The sequence below is a fragment of the Calidris pugnax genome, unplaced genomic scaffold (assembly GCF_001431845.1).
Source record: "Calidris pugnax isolate Ruff unplaced genomic scaffold, ASM143184v1 scaffold89, whole genome shotgun sequence".
Lineage (NCBI taxonomy): Eukaryota > Metazoa > Chordata > Aves > Charadriiformes > Scolopacidae > Calidris > Calidris pugnax.
In genome coordinates, this window is record NW_015090865.1 from 502,253 (window position 1) to 521,887 (window position 19,635).

At 38.9% G+C, this 19,635-nt stretch overlaps 1 protein-coding gene across 1 annotated transcript in view; it reads right to left on the bottom strand.

Moving 5' to 3' along the window:
• PDZD8 (PDZ domain containing 8) overlaps positions 1 to 19,635 on the bottom strand; it is a 90,832-nt gene that overhangs the window by 31,556 nt on the left and 39,641 nt on the right. The window contains exon 3 of the mRNA XM_014945311.1: positions 15,665 to 15,767. Coding sequence (XP_014800797.1) covers positions 15,665 to 15,767 — 103 coding nt within the window. The remainder of the gene's footprint in view (positions 1 to 15,664; positions 15,768 to 19,635) is intronic.

The window sequence follows — 19,635 nt, forward strand, 5'->3', positions numbered from 1 at the left end:
TATTTTTTGGAAAAAAAAGTGTATTCTGTCCAGGATACATTTCCAATGCCTTTACAAGTTTTTACTTCCAGCTGTCAAAACAAATCCAGAAATGAAATTAATCCCTGTACAAGTAAATTGTATGTTCTTAGCTAGAATCAGATTCTTTACTTTCTGGTAGATCTTGCTTACTTTCATTCCAATTATTAGATATGAGAGAATATGGCTTTAATGACCTTTCATAAAATTATTTCCTCCTAGCAGCTATTTTTAAAGCTCAGGAATTAATTACAATTCTTGGTTGCCTTATGTAACCAAGACTGTGGTTCCTAATGCACTTCTACAAATCAGTTGGCCAGAATCTGAATGCCTTTGCTCACAAGGGCGGCCAAAAGTTTGTTCCTAGTTATTACAAACACATTTTTAGAATATATGTTATTTCAGATTCTCTTCCAAAAGCTAAAGCTTCAAGAACTGCAGTGGAAATAGAAACATTTATCAAACCTGGCAAAAAAAAAAAATTGTTTAAAGAAAAATAATTCTTTGCTCAAATATTGTTTGCAAGGAATAAAAATCCATCATAGATGTTTTGGCTAAACACCCATTCTAGCTAGACTGTAGAATTTTAATAAATGAAACAAAAATATTGCATATTTACTACTTTCTTCCTCCAGCAGGTCTGTAAACTCAGGCTGAGACTTGATGCAATTTCATTAAGAGTTTTTTAGGCTAAAACTGCCTCCTGCCTGGATTGTCTGCAAACACAGAAATTCTACTCTGAATCCATCCCTATAGGGATGGAAATACTCCCAGACTGCTCTGGAGACTAAATCACTTTTTATGAATTATTTTTTATTTAACTCGCTGAAATGAGTTCAGATGTCCTCCCTCCCTGTGTAACAGTATAGTCTGTTGCATACTATTTAGTGAGGAAAAAAAAATTTGAAGAAAAAGACTTTTTTTAAAAACTGGCAGTGCCTGGTGGCCAGGGCTCCGAGCAGCCTGAGCCAGCTTAGTCCTGACATGGGTGGAGCTGGGACCAGATACCTAAATTACTGACTCCAGCCTAATAACCAAACAGATACCTTGTCCAGCTATCATTTAAATCTTATTTGGAATTTTATATATATATATATATATATATAAAGAAATGCTTGAAATTGAGCCAATTTGTCTGAAGCCAGCTGTTTAATGTTTCTGATAGTACAACCACACATTTCCTGGGAGTTTCTAACCTACAGATAACATACATTAATCAAGTACTTTAAAGATTTCGCACTAGCCAAATATTTACAGTGACTCCACTCCCCTAACCATACTCTTCCTGTGACTTTGTTGGTAGTATTATTCTTGTCATCCAGCCTCTGCTCTCTGTTTATGCAGCTGAATGGATGCAGTTATTCATCGTGCACCTGGTCTCCTGCACCGAGCTAATAGTCATTATTTGCTCTGCCTTACTACCGTGCCAGCTTTCTCCTTTAATAATTAACAGATATAACATCTCTAAGGGCTGCTTAGAAAACTGCTTTGGTTAAGTAATAGACTTCCTAGGATCTAGGGTATTTTCTGTACTGAAGCTTTTAAAGAAATTCTGGTTAACTGAACTCTTTTTACCCCCAAGTGCCTTATTTTATCTTGACATGGCTGGTGAACTAGCCAGGCTCTCACCATGGCCCTCCTAAGCTCCCATGTAGTATTTCACTCCTACACATCTCACCCCACCTTAGTGGAGACCCTTCTTCAGGCTAAAATTGCATACCTGCAATTCAGGCACATTTACATCCGTCTTAAAACAACAAAACCAACCCTCCCCTCCCCCCTACCTCTCCCTGACCTCCCCACGCTTTAACAGGACAGCACAACTGAGGAAATTCAGGAGCACGCTCAAAATTTTCATTTTGTAAATACTCAGCACTGGACTTCACCCACCAAAGTAAAGCAACAGTTCAAAGACATAATAAATAACTACCAAAGCAAGTGTAGCTGCTTCATTTTAGACATCACAAGAAATCAAGTTACTTAAATAGAAGAACAGATTCACTTGCATATCTTCACTACCTGTTTCTTTTCCATTTTGAGCTATTTTATTGCATTTGTGTTGTATATATTGGATCCATCCTGTCTTGGCTACAGTTCTGCCCCTCCCAAATACTTAACATACAGGCAGCTCCAGCCCTCCAAGTTTTTTTCTCCTATGTTGATCTGTGAAATGTTTTCTTTCCATAACTTCTGACCCTTTACATAAAATGACTTCCACTGCATAATCTAAATCCATCAGCAAGCGACCTCCCTCCCTGCCATCTCACACAAGGTACAGTTTGACTCAGGCTGCAACAGTCCCTCAATAGCTTCTTTACTATGCCTCCCATCAACAGGAAAAAAAGAAATAATAAAAGCTTGTGACTTTTTACAGATAGATCTCTGTGCCATGTACAGGACAGCAACAAAATAAATTCAATATTTTTTCAGCTCATTTGGGAGACAAAAGAGGTAGGAGCAGCAATCCAGCCAACACACAGGTCTGAGATCCAAAAATTACAATTAAAAGCATGTTATACGTATGTACAATACTCATTAACACCTTTGTCACGTGGTGGTCTTCAAGTCCCTGAAGAACAGGCTATACAGCTCAAACAGATTTTTGACTCCACATTTCACAGAAACACCATGTGTGTGAGTATGTACAATATCCCATGTGGTGGTCTTCAAGTCCCTGAAGAACAGGCTATACAGCTCAAACAGATTTTTGACTCCACATTTCACAGAAACACCATGTGACTGAACAGCCACTTACAAATTTAAGCAAGTTACTTGTTACAGACTTAACTAGTTCACTGAAATCATATAGACTATGTGTATTTTCATCTCTACTTATTACAAATGTGCATCTGATTTTAAACCAGGGAAAATCACTGGTTTGAAAAGGAAAGAGATTACAGTGGAGACAAACCACATTTGTTTTTGTGATGAAGTTACAAACACCGTAATCCTGTGCTCACTTCACATGTAGTTCCCATTGTTATGTAAAGTGATTGCATTTTGAGTTTACAAGCTGCTGGACAGCCCACTCTTACTATATTCCCACAGATGTGTGATTTAACTACCAAGGAACCTAGAAACAGACTTCTGCGATTGCTCTGATAAAAATTATCTTTGCATTTCTTGACTTCTGTACAGTATCAGAGCTGTAAGCACTGGTGAACTTCAGATAAGCCAAGCCCAGTTTCTCAGGGGTCATTTACTCTATTTACAAGTATCTACATATTTGAAATGTAAGGTCAATTTGTCAGCCATGAGATTTCCATTGAAGTTTAACTGAAGAACAATTGATGTTTTTCATTTTATATATATACACGCAAATCTATATATATTAAGTTCATGTATTTATATATATGCATAAATAATATATACATCTATAAAGTATATATACACTTACATATTTGTTTAGATGTTTTTATAATTGGAAAAAAAAATAAAAACCTTTCTGCATATCTGGCCTCAGATTTCTAAGGGCTTTTTTTTGGTTTTGTTTTCTTCCATCAGCTGGGGAAAATACATCACTTCAATTAACATCAAATGGATCTAAGGGTGCACAGACATGATACATAAGCACCTAAAAATGGAAACAGATGACATCAGTAAAGATCTGAAGATACTGACTTTTGGTTAAAATATTTGTAAAGACATTCATAGTTCAAAGATTCTATTTATCTTACCAAAACCTTAATGGAAGTAGCCTTTTAACAGACTGCATTAAGGAAAATGCTCCATTTTCTAATGATGATTCACTACTGATTACTTCCGATATGTAGGTGTCCTGGGCAGACCATCAGTCTGCTATATCTAACCTGAATACACTGGAAGGACCTTTTAGTCATTTCATTTGTATGACTGGAATCAGTAGTTCCATTTTTGATCCCCAAGGCATTTCCAGGGCAATTGCTACGCTGCTCACCTATATATATTACTTTCTCATTTCTATTTTCCATCATTATAGAGCATTTGGAGAACATGCATCGCACTTGCGTTGCAAAATGCTTGCCTCTACAGTTTTTTTAATTACTGAAAGTACTTTTAAAATGCTTGGTCACCCTTAAAAAACAGCAAGAACAATCACTTATCCTGCACTAATAATTATCTTAATGCACACTTTTGCCCACAAAGCACAATTTCACTCCTGCTGTTCTACAGACATAGAATAGCTCCAGTAGCTAGTGAAAATGATAATGACAATACAGAAATACTCCAAACACCATTCTCTTTCACTGTTGCCTCCAGATGTTGAGCTTCACCCTGACAGACCTATAAGAGACTTGTAACACTAGACAAACATCTAATTTCTGCTTCAGCTTGTGATTGAAGAGAGAGAAAGGATGAAAAAATGAATAGTTATTTTGAGATAATGTTCAGTTAAATAATTACAGCATTCTAAGAAGGTAAGACATGACACATGTAACAACACTGAATTACCTTGAGTCCAAGAATCTGAACTACTTAACTCATTTGACTTCCTAAAAACAGCTACATTACGTAGGAATATATTCAGAATAAGGAACTCCTCCCACAAAATTAAAGGGTTTCTTTGCAGTCACACTCAGGTTTTATCCCTGTATTTTGACACTTGAACCACAAAATTTAAGACCACTAGATATCAACTATTTGTGGTGTATGAAAATTCGTTTCCATCTTATTCAAGGGCATCAAAATACCTACATTAAAGAACAGTTGGTTCATTAGTTAAATTAGTAATACTAACAATTATTACATACTATATATTATTAAGGATATTTTAAGAAATATCCATTCCAAATTTCTTCTTGGTACAGGAGGCACCAACATCCTACCACTGTTTGCCTCGGAGATGCCATCTTCATAGCTTCCCATTTCTAGCTCTTTCTTTTCAGGAAAATCTTTATTTTTGAGACTTAAGCCAAATTCAATCACACTTGAAAGAGCAGTAAACTATCCAAAATATTACTGGATACAAAGTCACTTTCCAACAGACGGGCAGAGCAACTGTATAAATCAAATGGAACCGACAGAAGGTATATTACTTCATCAGCTGCTCACTAAATTGCAGTGGAGCAGTATGCGTATTTAATTAATATATACTGAAGCTTCAAGAAGAGTTGAATACTATCTCTTCTGAAAACTCATCAGAACAGAAGGGTAACTGATAAAATCCAGACAGGAGCACAGATGCATAGGGCCATCAATCATATAGAGAACCAGAGACACACTCCTGATTATTAAAAGAATAAAATCAATGCAAACAGCTACACTTATGCAACTGTAAGTCTAAATCACACTAAGTGTATAGCATGCTGCAAGCCAAAGCAGATGTGTAAAAATAATACCATCTTGTGCCAGGTGCCCACAAATCAGAGCAGCCCCTGCTGACCAGGATGGAGATGAACAGAGACCCTGCAGGCACCAATAGATAAGCAAAACACCTCCTTGTCCCTGTTTGGGATCCCTTCATTTCATACATCCCTCTAAAGCCAACTCTTAGTGCTGAAGAATCTGCTCACCTGATGATGAACACCAATTAGTAAGTACCAATCCATCTACCTCTCTCTGTTGTCTCCATCTGCCCCCTTTACATTACAGTTTGTGTCACCTAAAACATCTCCATTTCCATGGCACAGTTCAGCAGCCGAATGTACACCATTATGTTTCACTCTGGCCCTTTCATTTTGCCAAAATAAGTTGCTAAGGAGTTGATATCACTCCTGGTCTAGTTACATCTTTTCCAAACTATCAAATGAAAAGTAGACACCTTTAAGGAGGCCACTCTGCAACAGGTTTAATTTATATCAAGAAATGGTCTGCCAAAGTTATCCACCACTCTTAGTGATTCTCTTAGTGATTTACCAGGAGTTAAAGACTCATCTGAAGTCTCCAAACTCAAACTGCCAACTTGGGTTAAAAAGAGAGAACAACAACATAAAACAAAACAAGAACAAATAAAACAACTTATTTGTAGTAGGATTTTACCTGAATTAGTTAACTCCTCTTGGACTAAAACTCAAAGAAGATTCACTAATATATGCAATAGCCTTCCAAAAGCCAGGAGAGGTCTGGACTCATCTCCCCATCTCTCCCTCCACTCCAGCTCCTGGATCCTCGGGCCGTACAACTTTGCAACAGGATGTAACAAAATAGTTTAGAAAGTCATTCCAGAAATATACTGAATTACCCAGAGACCACTTTGTTTACTCAGGTCAATAAAACACTGTTATCTCTCTTACAATAGGCCACACTGTTTATACAAACAAAGTTAGCTTTCATGCATCAACCATCTATTTATTTAGCACCATCAGCTATCGCTGTAAATCAATTTCTTTGCAAATGAGAAACACAGCTGCTGTAAAACCTACTTAAAAGTCTTTCCCACATCCAATACTTGGACATGTAGCAGAACATATGACAAGACTACAAAAAACCAATAAATAATTATCAGCAGCACATCTAGTGACACACTAAAACAATATGTCTGAGATTTTACAAGCATTTTTAAGGAAAAGAAATCTGGTGTGCATGTAGTAATTTTATATTTAAAATACAAAGTTGTACTCAAAAAGCATGACAAGCAAAGCTTACAATTGCTATTCAAAGTGGATACTATAAGGAAAACACAGAAGATAGGAAACTATAAAGTAACTCAAAGAATCTATACTACAGGTTTATTTATTTAGCACCATCAGCTATCGCTGTAAATCAATTTCTTTGCAAATGAGAAACACAGCTGCTGTAAAACCTACTTAAAAGTCTTTCCCACATCCAATATTTGGACATGTAGCAGAACATATGACAAGACTACAAAAAACCAATAAATAATTATCAGCAGCACATCTAGTGACACACTAAAACAATATGTCTGAGATTTTACAAGCATTTTTAAGGAAAAGAAATCTGGTGTGCATGTATTCATTTTATATTTAAAATATAAAGTTGTACTTAAAAAGCATGACAAGAAAAGCTTACAATTGCTATTCAAAGTGGGTACTATAAGGAGAACACAGATGATAGGAAACTAAAAAGTAACTCAAAGAATCTATACTACAGGTTGGTTATTACATGAGTAACCTTCAAGGAAAAAGAAAACCACACAGTGAAAATGAATGTTGTTTGTCAGCTCTGTAAAAAGCATTAAAAGAAGTAATCCCTGATTAAGCTTGAAATTTTATATAACTTTTGTCCTAGAACAGTCATACAGAGAGGTCTTACAAAGGGGAATTCACCCAACTCAGCCATCTAAAAGGCTTGTGCCTCTTTCAGGACTCTTTCTGGTGACTCAGGAGGTCAGTCCCACGCTTCCAGAGAGCAACGCTCTGCAGAACAGCAACTTGGAAGATCCCAACTGAACAAACAGTATCACCAACAACAGCTGCAACACTAACTCAGTTACAAAATCTAATAGAGATTTAGACAGGAATTAAGTGGCTGAAAAACAGACTTATTTCAGTACGCAAGTCAGGCATCTGGCTGCAGAAGAACTCTTCCTGAATTTGAATAACACGGATGAATTCAGGTGGCAGCTCCTAAAGTAAAAGTTGGGGATGGGGAAGTGCAAACGCACACACAGAGCACTAAGCCCTGCTCATTACACATTTTGCTCACTCAAGTTGTTTTATTTGTTAATCTTTTCATCTGAGTTTGAAACTCAGCAAGAGGGGTAATGGCTTCAAACTGGAAGAAGGTAGATTTACATTTGATATCAGGAAGAAATTTTTCACCGTGAGGGTAGTGAGATGCTGGCCCAGGTTGCCCAGAGACACTGTGGATACCCCATCCCTGGAGGTGTTCAAGACCAGGCTGGGAGGGGGTTTGGAACGAAATGATCCTTAAGGTCCCTCTCAACCTAAACCATTCTATGATTCTAAGTCAGATTCGTTACAAGCAGCCAGTCTCTGCAGAACTCCAGGGGAAGCTGGATCATGACTTCAAGCTCTGACATTAGGAGAAAGAAGGTGCATGTAGGAAAGTTCTGGAGTTGGATGCACATGATGCATTTAGTGCTGTCTGCTGCCAAATGCACAACGGCTTCCAAATGGTTTACAAAGAGGCAAAAAGTATCAGGTCAAGCTGTGACTATAGCCGTGACATCTGGGTCTGAATATACATGCACTAATAATAGCTGTTAGTGGGGTTTTTAGGGTTTTTTTTCTTAGTGTTCATATTCAATAGCCTCAGAGCAGTAAAGAACTACAGTGCGTTTCCGCAGAAGGTCTCATTAAATCACAGAAAAGCCTTCTGAAGCCCCAAGTCAAAAAAGCTTAAATGTTTAGGATGAGACTGAAAAAATCCTGATGGCCTTCAAGTTTATTTGAAAGACGGATTACAGAATATTATGTAAGGCACAAATCTCAGAACTATTCCCCATTGTATTTACAAATATTATCAAATTTTACAAGATCATGAATTTTCATAAAAAGTGACATTTTCAAAAAGCTTCTCCTGCTTTAATCCTCCTCCTTTCTTTTGATAGGATTAAATGCTGAAATGGCAGGCTGTTAAAAAAGCACACTGAAATGCCAACTGTGAGGCATTTAGCTCCATGTATTTACAAATTAACGTTTCACAGTTCCTTCAAATTTTGACATTATAGTTGAGTGTCTTCAGGCAACTCATTTCAGAAAGTGCTGGGTTTGATTTACATTATTTCTCATTTTATATTCATATGTTACAGTACTGGAATACCTTAAATTTCCCTTAAGCCCTGATAAAGGAAATTTAGTTTTATGAAAGGCTGAGGAATATTACTTTGTTTTTATAAACAGAAATCAACCAACCTGCCTACAGCAGTTTCAAAGTTACATTAAATTTACCTATAAAAGCCCATATCCATCAAGATAACCTCACCAAAAGAGGTGAAGATCATGGCCTGAGTACGTGTATGCACACACACACCCCCCAATTCAGAGTGCAATACTCAAAGATGGTGCCACTGGTCTTCCCCTTCAATTACTCCAGTGCTGACCACAATGTTCAGAATGAACTGGAGAAAGCACCATGAAGAATTCCTAAAAGAAGTGGAGGGATGCTTATCTTAGTTCTTTTTATTACTAGGTTACTTCAGATGATACTTGTGTGCTCCTGAGACAATGGCTGCAACAGTATAGTCCCATAGGCTATTAGATGTGGTGGTTTAGATGGAAATCTTTACTTTGCAGAATATGAAATGCAGTTTCTGTTAGTATTTATGTAAGAGGGTTTGAAGAAAAAAAACAAACATAACCAAACCACAACCACCCCAAACCCACAAACCACCCACCAAAACCACCACCACCTACTACCTTTAGGAATACAAAACTGTGGCTACTCCTACAGCACCACCTTAGACCATGTAGTACTTGAAACCAGAATTTAAAAGGTGTTTTCTTAGATTATCTAACTTGATTACTACAAGATCAATAATGATTCTCTTGTTCTCCTGAACTTCTATGAAAAAAACCCAAAACAGACTTACAAGAAACAGAACAGACACATTGCTAACTGACATTTCAGTGGACACAACCATTCACAATTACAACTCAGCCTCCATTTAATAGCTACAAACACTTATCTCGTTATTTAGACATATCTAATTGTTTAGCCCTAGAACACCTGTCTAGTAATCCAATGCTGCTAATGCTAATTGCTACAACGTATCCATACATAATTAAGTTTTGCATAGCAATGCAGTGATTAATGTTAATTCCAGCAGCATGTCCTGCTAATTAAGATATTTAAGAATGTTTACATGTGTCACATGGTATGTGCCAAATCACCTCACTGAAGTCTTATTGGTGCTTCAGACTGATTTGATAAACAGCTTAGAAGCCTGAGACACCTTTGTATTATAACAGACACTTCAATAATGCTCCAGATATCCTCAATAACACAGCATCTTTTTTCAAAACCGATTTTGACACCTACTAATACTCCATAGATAATGGGATCAGATTAAAGTCTCCCCAGAATTCATTATGAAGTATTAAACCTGTTTAATCTTTTATCACTACTACTAACATAATAAAAAGAATGAAATGCCAGGAAGTATAGAAAGTTATGAGAGTTTTTCTCCGCAGCGTTGTAGAACATAGTCTGAATCAGAGGATGTGTTGTCATGGCTATGGGAGACTCAGAAATCAGAAGCTTTTAAACTAGAACTTCAACTTAGCCTATCATTTCTTCTCCAAAGTTTCTGAAGTTATTTATTCTAACAACTTCATTTCAAGTAATTGTTACACACATGGACATTAGAAAAGTGACTGCATATGAAAAAGATAGAAGAAAGTATTGCAATGTTAACAAGGCAGCTGATCACATAAAAAGATAGTAGAAAGTATTATTGCAATGTTAACAAGGCAGCTGATCACATTAGAGGTAAAAAACATAATTACTGATACAAATAAACTTTTTGTTTGGAAAATACCACAATGGCTATTCTTTATTGCTTCCTATTTAACTAGTCACACAGTTACTGTTTCTTAGAAAAAAACCCCTAAGCTCCAATGTTAAGTGTGTTAGCAACACTTTTTATTTTGTTGAGGGTCTTTGGCAATAATCTTGCTACCCAGCAAGATTTCATAATATTTTATAACTTTACTTGCATAGTAGGAAGAGGCTTCCATGATTTCACTGTATCTGTTGAACATAAGCGGAGAAACAAAACACAGTTCTGCAAGTGGCTCATTTTCAGCTTCCACATTCTACCACATCAAGATTTTCAAATGCAGGATCTTAAAATTAGGCTGCCTGGCCAGTGCCCTAAAGTTCAAGGTGATGGAGCAGAGTGAACTCTTCATACTGACAGCAGAGGCAGAGATGCAGCAACTCCCACCAAGGAGTCTCTGCTCTGGCAGGCAGTGTTTGAATGATGCTTAATGAAGGACTGCAACAGAGCACAAAAAACCCTTCTGGACGTTGCAGCCTGGATTTCCAAAAGCTTAAGAAATTTTAAAAACCTGCCCTTTCATTTAAGGTGCTGAAACAGAAGAGGAGTTCTTGAGAGTCTCACCCTGAGAACTTTTCTGTAGTTTTAAAAAGGAGCCATTCTACCCTCCATCCCTTTACTCCTACTGCCATCTGCTGTCACAAACACACTGCTGCCACGCTGCCTGCAACGTTTCTTCTTTCCTCGCCTGTTGTTAGAGCATAAAAGAACATATTCCAATATTACTACTCTAAATTATCTAAAAAGCAGCCACAAGTTAATGTGTCCAGAGAAGCGTAGTGATAAACAAGCATACATCCACCTCCATTGCCAGAGCACCAGCCCTGCAGGTACACACCTGGTTTCACTCACAATTTATCCCAACGTGGGGTCATTCACAGGAGCAAGTATTAGCAGGATGGGGTACAGATCCCAAAATCGTTTTTTTGAACACTGACAGTATTGTTCGTTTCTTGAAAGTTTTGAAATTATTAGGGAAGAGTTAAGGCTACAAACTGCCCAGACTATTAAGGCTCAACTCCTCCTACCTTACCCTTACGTGATCATGCAAAAAGGCTTAATTCTTCAGATTAAGACCAACCAGGAAGAGTTAAACAAAATTAAAAACTACTGCATAAAACAGATGAAAATGAATTACCCAAATCTACCTCCTACCTAGTGGTTCAGTGAAGTTGAGCAAACTCTAGAGTTAAACCAACTCAGCAATTCCCCCCAGGACCATGGGAACACTTTATGCCACCCCAGCCTTCTTTCTCCTCTCCACCAGCACTAGAGCTGTCGTGCAGGAGCTGACTCAGGGAGTCGACGTGGCTAATTCCCAACCACAAACACCACTGACCACCGTAGGAGCGGGTTGAGAGGGGATCAAGACAGAGACAACTCTGGAGAACGTAGCCCTGAGCTGCCATCAGTTTCAGTGATGTCTGGCTGCAGATCCACACTCCAGCAAAGGTCTTCTCTGCAGTGTCTTGCTCTGCACTGCGGCTGCAGGCTCCCCACTTGGCATTTCCCTGCAGCACTCAAAGCTAATTGCCACTCAGTGTTATGGGTTCCAAAGAGGACACAGGTGAACCTCTACCCTCCCTTCAAGCTCTTCACTTGACTAAGAATACAGCAGGTAAGACAACGCATGAAACCAATTCTTAACATGAAGTCTTTTTGAAGCTTCTGGGTTGGTTTGGTTTTTTTTCTTCTTCAGTATGCACATTACTTACTGCTCAGCATAGCCAAATTCCATTTGATGACTACCACAACATCACTCTACTGTGAAACTGAAAGCCTCAAAGGCTCTTTCACACATTGCACCTCTTTTTTTAAGGAAAAAAGATAAGGTAACTCATCCTCACACACACACACACGGCGGCAATTTGCAGGCTGTATGCTACAAAACTCACGTTATCAGCAGAAAAAAAACCCCTAAGCTCCAATCTTAAATGTGTTAGCAACACTTTTTATTTTGAGGGTCTTTGGCAATACTCTTGCTACCTGGCAAGATTTCATAATATTTTGTAACTTTACTTGCATAGTAGGAAGAGACTTCCATGATTTCACTGTACCTGTTGAACATAAGTGGAGAAACAAAAAGCAGTTCTGCAAGTGGCTCATTTTCAGCTTCCTAGAAAAAAACCCCTAAGCTCCAATGTTAAGTGTGTTAGCAACACTTTTTATTTTGTTGAGGGTCTTTGGCAATAATCTTGCTACCCAGCAAGATTTCATAATATTTTATAACTTTACTTGCATAGTAGGAAGAGGCTTCCATGATTTCACTGTATCTGTTGAACATAAGCGGAGAAACAAAACACAGTTCTGCAAGTGGCTCATTTTCAGCTTCCACATTCTACCACATCAAGATTTTCAAATGCAGGATCTTAAAATTAGGCTGCCTGGCCAGTGCCCTAAAGTTCTAGGTGACTGAGCAGAGTGAACTCTTCATACTGACAGCAGAGGCAGAGATGCAGCAGCTCCCACCAAGGAGTCTCTGCTTTGGCAGGCAGTGTTTGAACGATGCTTAGTGAAGGACTGCAACAGAGCACAAAAAACCCTTCTGTACATTGCAGGCTGGATTTCCAAAAGCTTAAGAAATTTTAAAAACCTGCCCTTTCATTTAAGGTGCTGAAACAGAAGAGGAGTTCTTGAGAGTCTCACCCTGAGAACTTTTCTGTAGTTTTAAAAAGGAGCCATTCTACCCTCCATCCCTTTACTCCTACTGCCATCTGCTGTCACAAACACACTGCTGCCACGCTGCCTGCAACGTTTCTTCTTTCCTCGCCTGTTGTTAGAGCATAAAAGAACATATTCCAATATTACTACTCTAAATTATCTAAAAAGCAGCCACAAGTTAATGTGTCCAGAGAAGCGTAGTGATAAACAAGCATACATCCACCTCCATTGCCAGAGCACCAGCCCTGCAGGTACACACCTGGTTTCACTCACAATTTATCCCAACGTGGGGTCATTCACAGGAGCAAGTATTAGCAGGATGGGGTACAGATCCCAAAATCGTTTTTTTGAACACTGACAGTATTGTTCGTTTCTTGAAAGTTTTGAAATTATTAGGGAAGAGTTAAGGCTACAAACTGCCCAGACTATTAAGGCTCAACTCCTCCTACCTTACCCTTACGTGATCATGCAAAAAGGCTTAATTCTTCAGATTAAGACCAACCAGGAAGAGTTAAACAAAATTAAAAACTACTGCATAAAACAGATGAAAATGAATTACCCAAATCTACCTCCTACCTAGTGGTTCAGTGAAGTTGAGCAAACTCTAGAGTTAAACCAACTCAGCAATTCCCCCCAGGACCATGGGAACACTTTATGCCACCCCAGCCTTCTTTCTCCTCTCCACCAGCACTAGAGCTGTCGTGCAGGAGCTGACTCAGGGAGTCGACGTGGCTAATTCCCAACCACAAACACCACTGACCACTGTGGGAGCGGGTTGAGAGGGGACCAAGACAGAGACAACTCTGGAGAACGCAGCCCTGAGCTGCCATCAGTTTCTGTGATGTCTGGCTGCAGATCCACACTCCAGCAAAGGTCTTCTCTGCAGTGTCTTGCTCTGCACTGCGGCTGCAGGCTCCCCACTTGGCATTTCCCTGCAGCACTCAAAGCTAATTGCCACTCAATGTTATGGGTTCCAGAGAGAACACAGGTGAACCTCTACCTTCCCTTCAAGCTTTTCACTTGACTAAGAATACAGCAGCTAAGACAGCAGGGAGAGCGTTTCTGACTGTTGCTCAGCCATATACCCCTTTTGGAAAAACATAATATACAGAGTAAGATGAAAACAGTATCATAGCATTTGTCAAACAGCATTTTAAAAACAATGCAAAGTGGAATTTAATGACAGAAATTGAATAAGATGCTGAAATTCTGGATTCTTGCTGCTCCAGTGGGAAAATGATGGTGGTCTCCAAACGCTACTCTAGTTAAATATAAAGGCACAGGGCTTAAGATAGTTGCACTCAGACAGTAGAGGGTAAGATGCAGGACATTGGTTTTTGTTCCAGTGATTTCTTTGCATGAAACCAATTCTTAACATGAAGTCTTTTTGAAGCTTCTGGGTTGGTTTGGTTTTTTTTCTTCTTCAGTATGCACATTACTTACTGCTCAGCATAGCCAAATTCCATTTGATGACTACCACAACATCACTCTACTGTGAAACTGAAAGCCTCAAAGGCTCTTTCACACATTGCACCTCTTTTTTTAAGGAAAAAAGATAAGGTAACTCATCCTCACACACACACACACGGCGGCAATTTGCAGGCTGTATGCTACAAAACTCACGTTATCAGGTATGATTAGCTTACAATACCGTGATGCTACTACTTTCTATATTTCCAGACACTTGGAAAAGTATTTTTCTTTAGCAGACAGGGTAGGATTCTTATGCTCTAGAGAAAGTTTTCACAAAGTCAGGGGGGAAAGGAAGAAGTCAGGGAATACGCTGCTGGTCAGTGAGAGGCAGGAGGATCTTACTCACCACTTTCTAAACATTGCACCACCCAAATACAACAGGACTATAAATTAGTAAAAGACTAACTTACAATACCACTATGCTACTACTTTCTATATTTGCAGACACTTGAAAAAGTATTTTTCTTTAGCAGACAGAGTAGGATTCTTATGCTCTAGAAAAAGTTTTCACAAAGTCAGGGGGGAAAGGAAGAAGTCAGGGAATACGCTGCTGGTCAGTGAGAGGCAGGAGGATCTTACTCACCACTTTCTAAACATTGCTAGCTTACAATACCGTGATGCTACTACTTTCTATATTTCCAGACACTTGGAAAAGTATTTTTCTTTAGCAGACAGGGTAGGATTCTTATGCTCTAGAGAAAGTTTTCACAAAGTCAGGGGGGAAAGGAAGAAGTCAGGGAATACGCTGCTGGTCAGTGAGAGGCAGGAGGATCTTACTCACCACTTTCTAAACATTGCACCACCCAAATACAACAGGACTATAAAAACACATCTTTTACATTATTTGTTCTAATGCAGACAGACAGTTGACAATGTGGTCAAACCAGGTACATTTTCAAGCACAGTTGTGATAACTGAACATGTTATCCATACATGTCAATTTGTCAGTGGAATACTTTTAATTACAAAGAAATAACTGGTCTGTTAAGTTTTGGGGGTTGTTTTTTGGCTATATCACCCACTTGATTGTCTAAAAGATACGTTCCTTCTAAACAATGTGTTAAGAGCATAAGACATATCACAATAAGCAAAGATTATACCCTTTTTTACCGTTTTAATAGAACTTCTTGTTTTTTCTTCCCAAACGCTACTGCTCAGCTCCATTGTGCAATGAACATTTGCTTCTCTTTCATAGGATCCAAACATAAGTAACCTGAAACAGAAAAGCCTATCGTAAGAATTGTAACGCAATTACATATACCCTAGATATCACATTAAACTCATTTATACACTCTATTATTATTATCAATGTGCACACATAGAGAAGTCCACCTAGAAAAGACTTCCCAGACACAACTTTACACTAAAGGAAAGGCACTGCCACCCTCTAGTGGAATAAATACCAAATATCACTTCAAATTTTTAGCTTGCTTTTTTTGTTTGGTTGGGGTTTTGCTTTTTTCCCCCCAGTTCTGTCTTTCCCTTTTTAAAAAAAAAAAAAAAAGTTCCATCAGCAGACTAGTATTTTTCCACAAAAGAAAAACTTTTTTAAAAAGCAACAACAGCCACAAGAGCCTTCCACTCCAGCCCTAAATGTCACAATATACTGCAGCTCTTCTTGGTTGAAGAGAATGTTACTGTAGACTAAAAAAATCACAGTGTACTACTGCTTATGTTTCTGTTTCACCAAACCCATATCTATAACTTTTTGTTACATTCATAACAAACGAGTACTTCATGTACCCTAGTCCAGGAGGCTACAAAGCTTTTCAGGTAGATATTAGTACTATAAAAGAAAAAAAACAATAACCTCTAGGCTATAGAGCAGCAATGCAGTTGTACACAGCTTCTCACAGCAGCTGGAAGCAGATAAATAATTTGGAATAAAAATTTGAAACAAATCTCACTCTTTCAAAAGAGTATCAGTTTTTAAATCCCTCCCCCAAACTTTCTATACACATTTGACAAGGAAAGTTCCTAAGCTTTCATACAAAGTATCTTATTTGTGATTGCAATGTATTCCACAACTCTTTAAATGTAAATAAAAAAATAAGGTCAAAAGCTGTGAGAAAAACATCCCATTTTCTCTATTTATCTTGATGTTGTTAAATAAAGTTTCTACGTTAAATATTTATGATTGAAAAGTACCCAGCCTTCCAGATGTCAGATATGCAGTAAGCATACTTTGAAAATTCAGTAAGGTTATTGAAAACAACTTTCACCAACAATTAGAATTGGTAAAATTAATCCAGTCCCAAGGGAAAACAGCTCTCTGCCTATGCCAGCTCTCTGGATTGGACTACAGCAAGGAGAGTTAAAAATAAATATTTCTGTACTGTGTGTCTTTATGAAGAATTTGTTTAACTGTTTTACAGCCGAGTACCTGAATGCGTGGGGAAGATGAGAGGGGACGATCACATTTAGGTGGGTACTCAGCACATTTGCTTCACCAAGTGTCACTTGGTTTGGGTTCAGAGTTTGAGGCTCCTCCTGTGACCCCATCTCTGGGTGTGATGTTCACCTGCTCCAGTGAAACACCCCAACCAGCAGCCGCACCCTCCTTTCCAGCTCAACCTTCAGCACTCCTTTGTCTAGACACTATTGATTTGATTACTGTAAACAGAAATCCACCCTCAGAACCATCTGATTAAGTACTCTGTCTGGACAAGACTAAGTTTACTGAAGGTTACTTGAACTGACAAACTCATGCCACCTTTGCTTATTTTTAAGCCATCCCCAGCAACCCTTTGTGGCTTTTCCGTTCTTCTTTTAGGAGTTGTTTTTTAATAACGGTTTTCTCTGTCTCCAAGAATCCATCTTGCATTGATATCAGGCAGTTCATTAAAGCTTTGACTATATACATTTCATCTTCTGGTCACCTAACTTCACAGAAGTTCAGAGGGCTGATGACTAGAGGGCTGGAGCACCCTCCTATGAGGACAGGCTGAAAGAGTCGGGGTGGTTCAGCCTGGAGAAGAGAAGGCTTTGGAGAGACCTTCTAGCAGCCTTCCAGTACCTAAAGGGAGCCTGCAGAAGAGATGGGGAGGGACTCTTTATCAGAGGGTGGAGCTATAGGACAAGGGGTAGTGGTTTAAACTGAAAGAGGGGAGATTTAGATTAGATATCAGGAAGAAATTATTTCCTGTAAAGATGGTGAGACACTGGGTCAGGTTGCCCAGAGAAGCTGTGGCTGCCCCATCCCTGGAGGGGTTCAAGGCCAGGCTGGATGGGGCTTGGAGCAACCTGGTCTGGTGGGAGGTGTCCCTGCCCAGGGCAGGGGGGTTGGAACTAGATGATCTTTAAAGTCCCTTCCAACCCAAACCATTCCATGATTCTAAGTGGGAAAGGGAGGTGTGAGCAGTTATCCTCAAGGTAGACAGGGAGGTAGAAATTCTCCTCCTAGCTTCACAAAGGGCAGGGAAGCAGAGCAAGACAGAAGGAGGAGAAAAGAGCCAGCACTGAAGCTGATAGACCAAAGACACAGCTGCTGAACACAGAGAGATTCAAAGAGATACACAATCTCTGCAGGGAATTTTCCAGCAGTACTTACTGTCCCTCTAAAATACCAGCACAGCAAGCTAGCTAGCTGTTTTGTACTGGTGACAACTAAAACAGAAGAACAAGGACAGGAGGTAGCTCACAACAGGAAGAAAACAGTTTTCAGCCAGAACCTTAACTTAAGATTCAAATGGCAAACAATTAACTTAATCTAAGGTAAAATGTCATTATGGTTATCAACACCCAGATTGGACAAACTTGCTGCAAGACAACAGAACTACACATTTGGACTTGAAAGAGCAGTATTGGCCTGTGGATGCTTCAACACTGGCGTTTGGACTCCAAGTTCCAATTTCAGAAAGACAAAGGGGAAATTAATTGCTACTACACTAAGGAAGTTTTTGTTTGAATAATACTTTCGTTAATATCCAAACAGAGGGTGTATTCTGTAACACAGCTGCAGATAAAGACTGACATTAAGATTGTGTCACAACAAACCCAAAACAACTGGATATTGAGGAGATATCTATATCCTACAGATTTAAAATTTGTAAATCACTATGAAAGGGTGTATGAAAGACACCCTAAAACAAAGTTGGTAAACCCAGCTATAATTAAATCAGTAAGAAAGTGGGATTAAACTACTGTCCAAGTAATTAAAACATGCATATAGAAAGTGAGTTTCTATTCCTTCCCCAATTCTAAATTGTATGGTTCCCTGCAGCAGGTGGGCACAAGGTAGAAGAGAATGAATCAAGAGAGCAGCCATGGATATGAACACCTGGAAAATCTGGGCACTGGTAATTGGGCCCAAGAGTCAGACATCTAGAATGAGAGGTGTCTGTTGAGACATACTTTTCAAGTGTGTGTCCAGAAATTCCAGGCTGCATAAACCAGTCAGATTAAGTGAGACCTGAAGCTTAAAAGGCTCGACAAGCCAGCAACTGCATCCTCTCCCAGCCATCTGATGTGCATCTGTGACAGCTGAAAATATGGGGGTCAAGATGGTGATGTCAAACTGAGCAATCTGGCTGCTAAAAGGTAATGGAAAGAAACACAACACTAGTAATATCTTGGCGATGTCACACAGTGTTTCAAGATTCAGGAACTAAAGAGTATTTAAAAAAATTACTTTCCAACCCCAAAACAACTGCACACATCTTATGTAGTTATTTTTGGCCTTCTTATAACGAAAATGAACACACTGCTGGACTGAAATTGGAGACTACCTATAACGGGAGATCACGAGTTCCCTTATGCAATACGGGCAGAGAGGAAAAGCTCCTGGCAGCCAAGGAGTGCACAGAGACATTTAGTATTCTTGGGTCATTCACACTAAATATATCAACAAAGCCAGGGAGACAGGTAAACAGCAATTTTATTACAGAAAAATAATCACTGCTGTGGCCCACACAATCCTTAGAAGCAGAGGAGTATTTTCTGGAAATCCATGACGCTGGTAAACCACATTATACAGCAAATACAGTTCACAAACACTTGGACAAGGCTACAGAAAATAAAAAGTGCAGAAGAGAGCTCATATGGTGATAAAAGCAATGAAAACAACAGGTTAAGAAAAAAAA